At 42.9% G+C, this 11496-nt stretch overlaps 1 protein-coding gene across 1 annotated transcript; it reads right to left on the reverse strand.

The window, feature by feature from the left end:
• Nucleotides 1–9110: 9110 nt before the first annotated feature.
• LOC135624899 (DNA damage-repair/toleration protein DRT100-like) lies at nt 9111–10534 on the reverse strand. The gene has a single exon (XM_065128955.1). The coding sequence runs from the start codon at nt 10492–10494 to the stop codon at nt 9373–9375; it is 1122 nt and encodes a 373-aa protein (XP_064985027.1). The 5' UTR covers nt 10495–10534; the 3' UTR covers nt 9111–9372.
• Nucleotides 10535–11496: the final 962 nt, after the last annotated feature.

The raw sequence follows: 11496 nt of genomic DNA on the forward strand, positions 1-11496 counted from the left end.
GATAAGTACATGTGAATCATTATGAGATTTTGCTAAATTCTTTCTTCTCAACTCCTTATTCAACAAACTGCTTGTTACTTGACTCATAAGGACAACACCATCTGGTATAGAATTACTAAGGGAAACCACTAGTTTCTCCCAACTTTCTAGCAATGAACTAAGAAGTAACAATGCCTACAACTCATCATCAAGAGACACTTTCATAGAGGATAACTGGTTAGTGATACTCTGCATTTCAATCAAATGCTCAGTAATAGAAGCACCCTTTCTATATTTTAGGTTAATAAGTTTTCTGATCAAACAAACTTTGTTACTAGCTGTTTTTCTTTTATAGAGCCTTTCCAACTTTTTTCAAAGAGGATATGTAAAAATTTCAGTAGAAATATGGTGAAAGATACTATCATCAAGCCATTGTCGAATAAACCCAACTATTTTTTGATCTAACTTCTTCCACTTATCATCTGTCATAGTTATGGGTTTTATACTATCCCCCTATAAAGTTTCATATAAATCTTTACAATACAAAAGATCTTTCATTCTTGGTTTTCATATCATTCAATTGTTTCCATTCAAATTAATCATACAAGAAATACTACTGGCCTCCAAATTCAAACATAAAATTAAATCACCACAACTCTGATACCAGTTGATAGGATATAAAGAAAAATAACATTTGTATATGAACAAGTACTAGAAGACCATAATAAGTAGTGGAATTAAATGGAATCACAATCAAATAGAACATCAAGATTTACGTGAAAAACCCCTCCATTGTGAAGGTTAAAAACCATGGGGCAAACTATAGATAATCCACTATGAAAAGAATGAATATACAAATTTCAATCTATTGCCCAAAACTCTAGCAACAATCACAAGAGAATAATTGGGATACAAGGATCACGTCACTGTGCACAATATCTAAATTCTCCCCAAGTAATCACAGTAAGAATCTACTATAGGTTTGATCTAACTTGAGATGAAAACATTGCTAGCTGATTGAGAACAGTCTCTCCGTGTTGTTTTTGTCTTCTTTCCTTTCCTTCTTTTGTTTTTCTGTTTTGTTCTCCTCTTTTTCTTTAGAATCACGTGGTTACAATTTTCGATCTTGCTGTTACCCTTTTTTTTACCTTTTTTTCACAACCCTCACTCTCCTGCACCACGGGCTGCCAGCCCTGATGGGGATAAAAAGAGGAATAACCTTTGTATAGGAACAAATACTAGAAGACCAAAATACGCAGCGGAATAAAATGGAAACACAATCAAACAGAACACCAAGATATACGTGGAAAACCCCTTCAATGTGAAGGGTAAAAACCACGGGGCAAACTAAAGATAATCCACTATGAGAATAATGAATATACAAATCTCAATCTGTTGCCCAAAACCCTAGCAACAACCACAAGAGAATAACTGGGATACAAGGATCACGTCACTGCCCACAATATCTAAAACCTCCCCAAGTAATCACAGCAAGAGTCTACTGTAGATTTGATCTAACCTGAGATGAGAACACTGCTAGATGATTGTAACAGTCTCTCTGCGTTGTCCTTGTCTTCTTCCCTTTCTTTCTCTTCCTTTTCTGCCTTGATCTCCTTCTTCTCTTTGGAATCTCGTGGCCTCCAAGATCTGCCTCGTTGCTGCCTTTTTATAGCCTTAATCTGCCTCTAAAACGCAGCCACCACACCCCCCTAATCTTAATTAGGGTTAGGTTAAGAGAGGGTGTGGGTTGTGGGCTGATAAAGCCCACATGGGCTGAATATGGGCCATCAGCCCAACAACCTCCCCCTTCAGCCCATAAGGGAGGCTGTCCCATGACTCCTCAATGTGAAGCCATGCCGACCAACTGTCGGCATATCTCCTGTCTTTCTTTTGGTAAGGTCTTCGTTAACATGTCTGCTCCGTTGTCATCTGTATGAATTTTCTGAAGCTGCAACTGCTTCTCTTCAAATACATTTCGAATCCAGTGGTATCTGACATCTATATGCTTTGACTTGGAATGAAACATTGGGTTCTTACACAAATGGATGGCACTTTGGCTGTCACAATGCACCACATAATTTTCTTGTTTCAGCCCCAATTCTTGTAAGAATTCTTTCATCCATAACATTTCTTTGCATACCTCTGTAGCAGCAATATATTCTGCTTCTGTGGTGGAGAGAGCAATACACCTTTGTAACCTGGATTGCCATGACACAGCTCCCCCTGCAAAAGTAAGTACATAACCTGAAGTAGACTTCCTCGTATCTATATCTCTGGCCATATCTGCATCTGTGTAACCTGTCAACACAGGTGGTCCACCTCCAAAGCTTAAACAAACCTTAGAGCTCCCTCTGAGATATCTAAAAATCCACTTCACCGCTGCCCAGTGCTCTTTGCCTGGATTTGCAAGAAATCTGCTAGTAACACCCACTACATATGCGATGTCTGGCCTCGTACATACCATTGCATACATTAAACTTCCAACTGCTGAAGCATAAGGAACCTTTTGCATTTTTTCCTTCTCCTCATCACTTGACGGACTCTGTTCTGAGCACAACTTGAAGTGACCTGCAAGAGGAGAACCAACTGGCTTAGCATTGCTCATATTGAATCTTTCCAATACCTTCTCGATGTATTTCTCCTGTGACAACCAAATCTTCTTGTTTTTCCTGTCACGAGAAATCTGCATGCCCAGTATTTGCTTTGCTGGCCCCATGTCCTTCATTGCAAAAGACTCACTCATTTCCTTCTTCAACCTGTCAATTTTAGACATATCTTTCCCAAGAATAAGCATGTCATCAACATAAAGTAAGAGAATAATAAAATCCTCACCAAACCATTTAATGTACACACAATGATCTGAAGCCGTTCTTTTGTATCCATTTTCTGTCATAAATGAATCAAACTTTCTGTACCACTGTCTTGGAGCTTGCTTTAGCCCATACAAGCTCTTCTTCAACTTGCAGACAAAATTATCTTTACCTTTGACTTTGAAGCCTTCTGGTTGCTCCATATAAATTTCCTCCTCCAAATCACCATGAAGGAAAGCTGTCTTCACATCTAACTGCTCAACCTCCAAGTCCTAGCTAGCAGCAATACCAAGAGCAACACGAATAGAAGACATTTTAACAACAGGAGAAAATATCTCTTCAAAGTCAATACCTTTCTTTTGACCAAAGCCTTTCACAACCAATCTAGCTTTGTACTTTGGTTGAGAACAATATTCTTGAGTCTTCAACCTAAAAACCCACTTGTTCTTCAAGGCCTTTATTCCATTTGGTAGCAGCACCAAATCATAAGTGTGGTTCTTCTGAAGAGCATTCATCTCTTCCTGCATAGCAGCTAACCACTTCTCTTTCTGCTCACTCTCAACTGCTTCCTGGTAACTCTCTGGTTCACCTGCATCAGTAAGCATCACATACTCATCTGTAGAGTATCTTTTGGAAGGTTGACGTTGTCTAGAAGATCTTCTCAACTGAGGTTCTGCGGGAACTTGCTCTCCTACTTCTTCTTGCTCAACATGTCCTACAGGTAGATCAATATCAGGTTTTGCACCATCTTCCTGCATATCTCCCCCATCACCCTGATATACTGGAGGAGTAACTGGGTCACAATCTGCTAATCCTTCTGCAGAAGTCTTGGCTGGTGCCTTCTTCTTCAAATCCTCAAAGGTTTGATCCTCAAAGAAGATCACATATCTGCTCCTGTACACCTTCTGCTTTTCTGGATCCCAAAGCCTGTAACCAAACTGATCATGTGAGTAACCAAGAAAAATACATTCTTTAGACTTACCATCCAGCTTGGACCTCTCATTATCTGGAACATGTGCAAATGCACGACAACCAAACACTTTCAAATGCCTGTAGGAAACATCTTTCCCTGACCATACATGCTCTGCAACATCACCATCTAGGGTTGTACATGGTGATAAGTTGATCACATCAACTGCAGTCCTCAAAGCCTCATCCCAAAACCTTTTGGGTAGCTTGGCCTGTGAAAGTATACATCTGATCTTTTCCATGATGGTGCGGTTCATCCTCTCTGCAATTGCATTATGCTGAGGTGTACCAGGAACTGTCATCTCATGTTGGATTCCATGTGACCTGCAATAGTCATTAAACAATCCTGTATACTCACCACCATTATCTGATCTTATGCATTTCAATTTTCTTTCTGTCTCCCTTTCAACCCTGGCATGAAACTCTTTAAAGACATTAATAACCTGATCTTTGGTCTTCAAAGCATAGGCCCAAACTTTCCTAGAAAAATCATCTATAAAAGTGACAAAATAAAGTGCACCACTTATACCAAGAACATCAACAGATCCACCAGGAGTTTTTGTCCTCAAAGGACTACATACATCTGTATAAACACGGTCTAAGGCATGCATTTTTCTAGACAAAGCAGCACTAGCAAATGAAACTCTATGTTGTTTACCAGCTAAACAATCAATACAAGGGTTCAGATGTATACCTCTGAGATCTGGTAATACCTCTCTCTTGGAAAGAGTTTGCAGCCCATTCTCGCTCATGTGTCCCAATCGCCTATGCCACAACTCCATACTGAAGTCTTTCTCTGTAGCATTTAACTGCTCACCATAAGCTTTAGCCTGCAACCTGTACAAAGTATGACATTTCTTTCCATTAGCTATAACAAGAGAACCCTTACTGAGTTTCCATTGCCCTCTGTGAAATCTGCTTTCATAGTCTTCATCATCTAGTCTTCCAACTGAAATTAAATTCAGCCTCAAGTCAACCACATGTCTCACATCCTTAAGTACCAACTTGCAGCCAAGGTTGGTCTTTAAATGGATATCACCCATGCCAATGATGTCTGCTGTGTCATAGTTGCCCATCTTGACAACACCAAAGTTTCCAGACCTGTATGTAGCAAAAAACTCCCTCCGTGGTGTAGCATGATAAGAAGCACCTGTGTCAATCACCCACTCAAGATCCTGACACACACAAGAAAAAATATCATCAGAAGGAGACAAAATCAAATAATCACCACCCTGCACTGTAGCTGTAGTATTATCCTTTGACTCTGTAGACTCCACTTCTTTTCCCTTTTTCTTGTTCTTCTTAGGTTGCTTACATTGGTTCTTGTAATGTCCTTTCTCACCACAGTTATAGCAAACAATATCTTTTCTTGATCTTGACTTGCTCCTACCCATACGTGAACTGCTTCTAGACTTTGACCTTCCTCTGTTCTCTGAGATAAGTGCCTGTGAATCATTCTGAGATGTTGCCGAACTCTTTCTTCTCAACTCCTCATTCAACAAACTGCTTGTTACTTGACTCATAGTGACAATACCATCTGGCGCAGAATTACTGAGGGAAACCACCAGTGTCTCCCAACTTTCTGGTAATGAACTGAGAAGTAACAATGCCTGCAACTCATCATCAAGAGACATTCTCATAGAGGATAACTGGTTAGTAATACTCTGCATTTCATTCAAATGCTCAGCAATAGAAGCACCTTCTCTATATTTTAGGTTCACAAGTTTTCTGATCAAAAAAGCTTTGTTGCCAGCTGTTTTTCTCTCATAGAGACTTTCCAATTTTTTCCAAAGAGAATATGCAGAAATTTCAGTAGAAACATGGTGAAATACACTATCATCAAGCCACTGTCTAATAAACCCAATTGTTTTTCGATCTAACCTCTTCCACTCATCATCTGTCATAGTTGTAGGTTTTGCACTATCCTCTTGCAAAGGTCCATACAAATCTTTGCAATACAAGAGATCTTCCATTCTTGGTTTCCATATCATCCAATTATTTCCATTTAAACTAATCATGCGAGAAATATTACTGGCCTCCATGTTCAAATACAAAAATTAAATCACCAAAACCCCGCTCTGATACCAGTTGATGGGGATAAAAAGAGGAATAACCTTTGTATAGGAACAAATACTAGAAGACCAAAATACGCAGCGGAATAAAATGGAAACACAATCAAACAGAACACCAAGATATACGTGGAAAACCCCTTCAATGTGAAGGGTAAAAACCACGGGGCAAACTAAAGATAATCCACTATGAGAATAATGAATATACAAATCTCAATCTGTTGCCCAAAACCCTAGCAACAACCACAAGAGAATAACTGGGATACAAGGATCACATCACTGCCCACAATATCTAAAACCTCCCCAAGTAATCACAGCAAGAGTCTACTGTAGATTTGATCTAACCTGAGATGAGAACACTGCTAGATGATTGTAACAGTCTCTCTGCGTTGTCCTTGTCTTCTTCCCTTTCTTTCTCTTCCTTTTCTGCCTTGATCTCCTTCTTCTCTTTGGAATCTCGTGGCCTCCAAGATCTGCCTCGTTGCTGCCTTTTTATAGCCTTAATCTGCCTCTAAAACGCAGCCACCACACCCCCCTAATCTTAATTAGGGTTAGGTTAAGAGAGGGTGTGGGCTGTGGGCTGATAAAGCAACATGGGCTGAATATGGGCCATCAGCCCAACAAGCCCAACATTGATAGCACAGTGCATATCTCTGTAGCATGTCTTCAAACCCTCACAAGCATATTATAAATTTGTAAACAATTGTTTTCATTCTAAAAAAATGCATAAATTAAGGGAAAATGGATACTTGTGATCAGGATGAGGATTTTTTTAGGTGCCATAATTGATTTGCTGTTCCTCTAATGGATTCTGTATTCACTCCTTTTGAAACCACACTCTCCTGGATTATGCACTATGGGAGTTCCTTATTAGTGATACTGCTGTATTGTATTTTATTTACTTATATATTTTTTTGTGGAATATGTACAAGTATGTGCTAACCTTTCTGACATTGGGCAGCACGTTCGAGGAGAAGGCCCCTAAGGCGATTAAGGAGATCAAAAAAAGTTTGAGCAGAAAGCAATGGGGACTACTGATGTCAGGGTTGATGTGAAGCTCAACAAGCACATATGGAGTAGGGGGATCCGTAGCGTGCCATGGCGAGTCCGAGTGAGGATTGGTTGGAAAAGGAACGAAGAGGAGGATGCCAAAGAGGAGCTCTACTCATTGGTCACGGTAGGTTCCACCAGAGGGGTTTAAGGGGTTGGGTACAAAAGAATGTCGATGAAGCAGACCAAGTTCTGAATCTTTTTTTTTTTTTTTTATTACGCTAGAGATTAGTCAAAACTATTGTAGGCAATTTTGGGACGATATTTATGTACTCAATTTAGTGTTTACTTGTTATGGAAGATATTCATTGTTATTTATGTACTCAATTTATTGTAGGCAATTTATTTATTTGCTACTGATCAGTAATGGAAGATATTCAATTTTGGACCTGTCTGTACCTTCTTGTGTGTTCCTTTGCCAATGGTACTCTTAAAATCTATTTTGTGCATATTATGATTATTAGATATTGCTATTGTTTTCTGGCACATGCCTTTCTTTGTTTCTGGTGGAACATATATATTTCGTTAAGGAGATAACTCTGCTATGAAAGCAGTAAATTATTATCTTTTTTATTTTTACAAAGGAAAAGCAATTATGTCGGGAGTTGACGTAGAAATATTGTTACCGACTGTGCCTTCCTCCTCCTCTACCGACTCGTAGCTACTCCACTTGAGTGCCTCCTTCCCTTTCCGAGTGAGACATCGTTTCTTGTCCGACATATCTTCCTTTTTTTTTTTTTTTTCTGTCACTTTTGAACCTTATGATGAGATATTGGATCCTTGATAAATCGGTGTGATATAAATGTGTGAGATATGTTATCATCAAACTAATATTTAGAATCTAAAAACCTGTCGGATGAGATCAAAAATTGTTTGTTGTGGATTCATAACTCAATCTTGAATCTAGTTTGATTTATTTTCATCCTTACTGACGAAGGCTCAACTGTTTTCCAGTTATCACATGATACTCTGTTGTATTCTTTTATGACATAGTTGCTCGATGACTTCTTTTTATGAATGAATATTTTTCCAGCATGAGAGGTGATATCATTGCCAATGTTATTATACTGATTATAGATCAGTATTAATAGGGTAATTCGTTCTTCTGCTTAGCATGAGAGATACATCTCTACTAGAGCAGGTGAGAAACATTTTTCAATTTACGAATAATATGATAGATATCTCCTCCATTAGCCATTGGAAGTGCTCATGATGTTTTTCTCTGATAAATCTAGAAATGATTGAGAAAAAGGTCATTCATAGTTTATGTGATAGATTATATGAGAGTTTCGAGTTAACTTTGAGCTATCTCAATAGAGATATTACTTAAACCCTTCTCGATGGTGGAAAAGCTTCTATTTAAATGTTCAATAATTCAACTTGGGGGGGAACCAAAGGCAGTAGGTTTTAGGAGAGAAACCCCACCCCAATGCAGTCTTGTGTTTTTGGAGTTACGAATTCAATGTCCTTGCCCGTGCTGATGAGCTAAGAATGCCCACAGAATTTTCTTCGTCTCCCTCGCTTCTCTTAGAGCTCACGAGGTTTTACTTGATCGTTGAAGGCGGACTACTGGGACATCTCCATGTCTCTGTCTGCATGTATTTTTCGACTTTGCTTCGAGGATTCTCATCTCTAAACTCTGGTTCCCGATCAGTGTGCTGGTGATGCTGCCAGAACATGTCTCGTCGTTGCTTTTGGTGAAATGACATGCTCGAAGGAGAGAACTAAAATCTGATCCATAAATGTATATCTCCAATCCCCTCTAGTTTTGCATTTAAATGCCGAAGAATCAGAAAGAGACAGAAATAAGGAAATAAAGAAAGCAAGCTGGGTGGGCGTCGTATGCTAAAGCCTCGCACTCCTCTCCGATCGAGTGCATTTGCCTGCTCTAAACTATGCAGCCCAACTGTATGATTGATTGTCTCTTTTTAGACCAGCTCATTGCCGGGTTCCATGATTCATGCCAGGTGGAAGTCATCCGATTCCAGTAAAATCCCGCCCACCGCCATCGTCCCTGCCACTCCAGAACTGGCTCCGGTCCCCGCTCCACATGCGCACCAGTCCCACTACCCCACACTCTCATCATGTCTCACGTGGCTTCTCCTCCAAGTCTGCGTCCAGCATCCGTGTGCGGCCATATCTTATCCAAACACATACTCTTCTTCTTTATTGGCGTGCCAACATGTGAAGCACGGTTCTTCTGAATCACCACAAGTCAAATTTACTTGGTCCGAAGATCAAATTGAAATTGACTGCTGTACTCATATCGATGATATTGTCCACAGTTAGTACCCAAAGAAGCTGCCCACACTCACCAAGTAAAAACTACAAAGAGCATCACACATTAACATACATTCTCTCCCCTCCCCCTGTTTTACTTTCACGTGCATGCGCTTCTGATAATAACACTCGTAAGCAAGAATAACACACAACACGAAGAAGCAGTCGCCGGTTGTCACGCATACTACCCCCTCGCCCGGATCTCCATTCCGGGCTCACCGGCAAGCCGGCAGCGGCCCGCCGCAGAGGCAGTCGTTGTTGGCGAAGGAGGGGGCCTCGAGGTGGTCGAACGGGGAGCCGGCGGGGATGGCCCCGCAGAGGTGGTTGTGGCTGAGATCTAAGTGCCCTACGTACGCCGCGGTCACCAGCGTTTTCGGCACGCTGCCTCTCAGCTGGTTGTACGACAGATCCAGCGCCGTGTAGTATGACCGGTAGCCGAACACGTCCGGTATCTCCCCTTCGATGGCGTTCCGGCTCAGGTTTAGGATGCTGAGCCCCCTGCTCGCGAGCAGCGCCGCTGGGATGTGGCCGGTGAGCCGGTTGGAGTCGAGGTATAGGGAGGATAGTACCGGCATGAACCCCAGGCTCGCGGGGATATCCCCGGAGATACGGTTCTCGGCGAGGTCGAGGTCGGCAAGACGAGTCATGTGGCCCACGGATACGGGGATTACGCCGGAGATGCGGTTTCGGCCGAGGAGTGCGCGGCTGAGCTTTCGCAGGTTTCCGAAGTCGGTAGGAATGGTGCCGGAGATCTGGTTGTTACTGAGCTCGAGGTGCATGAGGGAGGAAAGGGCGACGAGGGAGGATGGGATGGTGCCGGAAATCTGGTTATCGGCGACGTTGAGGACGGTGAGGCGGGAGAGGCGGCCAATGTCGGCGGGGAGGGAGCCGGAGAGGCGATTGCCAACGAGGTCGAGGATGCGGAGGAGGGGGAGGGAGGTGATGCAAGGGGGGATAGGCCCAGAGATCTGCTTCCAGTCGGCGAGGATGAGGGTGGTGAGGCGGTCCAGGAGGCAGATCTCCGGTGAGATGCGGCCGGACATGAGGCCGCCGGAGTGGCCTGCGCGGGCGAGGATGGGGTCCTCCGATTCGCCGCGGAGGGTAATGTCGGCTACGCGCCCAGTGGTGGGATCGCAGCTCACGCCGTACCACCGGGAGCAGCAGTTCTTCCCCTTCCACGACGAGAAGATCCCGAGGTACGGTTCAGACAGGGCGGAGCGGAAGGCCAGAAGCGCCGCGCGGTCGGACGCTGGGCACCCATCGGCGCCTCCAGTCCACGCGGCCGCGACGGCGACGAGGAGGAGGACGGCGACAGAAGAGAGAGGACGCGGAGCCATAACTAGCCTTTGGAGTGGCGTTCGAGGTTTAGCTCGCCTGGCTGTGTCCTCGGCTCTGGGTTTATATCCCCTTTCGTACGGTTTTAACCTCCACTATACAATGGAATTACTGCGATGGGAAGTTGCATTTCGGGTATTCTTTGAAATTAGACGAGCTAGCGAGGGGTAGATGAGGAAGTGCGAGGAGCGGAAACCGGAGGCACGGGTGCGTGTGGTTTGGGCGTGTCATTATCTGACGCCGCGAACGCCTGCGCTCAAAATAGACTGAAAACAACAGTAGAAAAAGAAAAATAAAGTTTTACCAAATTCTTCGTACCCGTCGGATTCCCTGCTCTTATCTTATAAGAAAAATAAAGAAAAATAAAGGCTCGACAAGAAACTCGACGTGGGCCCCACCTTATCAGATAAGAGATGGAACGGGAACGGGAACGGGAACGGGAGCGGGAGAGGGAGAGCGGGCCACCAAAGAGAGGTGCAGGAACAAGCCAATGGTATGGTGTCCGTCTGATCTTAATCACGATTGCAAAACGTAGCTATGTGACATGGGAACGAGGAGCTCATCATCCGGCAGAAGACATGGGTTGAAATGTTGTGTAAGATGAAAATACTGTATGTTGCTTGTGCTGTGGACAGGAAGACATATTACTCCACGTAGCAGTGTCTTCGCTAGTTGCTTAATCAAACTGTTCGTCGACCGTCTGGCCACCGTTGATAAATACTGATAGGATATATTTTAGTATCTCCCACGACTACGATCAACTATTATGTTAGTCTCGAAACTAATATGATATGATGCACATGCACTGATGTGACATCTTTGACCCACCCGAGATAATCACCTGTAATCGTGCTGTCAGTATAGACCCGTACAAGATAGTCGATTGTGTTTACGTCGCTCGCATAGTATGAAACCACTTAGGAATACGTGAAGCGACGTCGCATGATATAGAACCGTCCAACTCAATCAACCCCATGTGGAATGTACAGGACGATAGCGTGAAG

The sequence above is a fragment of the Musa acuminata genome, chromosome BXJ2-10, assembly GCF_036884655.1.
Source record: "Musa acuminata AAA Group cultivar baxijiao chromosome BXJ2-10, Cavendish_Baxijiao_AAA, whole genome shotgun sequence".
In the NCBI taxonomy this organism is placed as follows: domain Eukaryota; kingdom Viridiplantae; phylum Streptophyta; class Magnoliopsida; order Zingiberales; family Musaceae; genus Musa; species Musa acuminata.

What these genes read in the sequence shown, in the direction of transcription:
- LOC135624899 (XM_065128955.1), bottom strand. Translation starts at nt 10,494, where the DNA reads ATGGCTCCGCGTCCTCTCTCTTCTGTCGCCGTCCTCCTCCTCGTCGCC.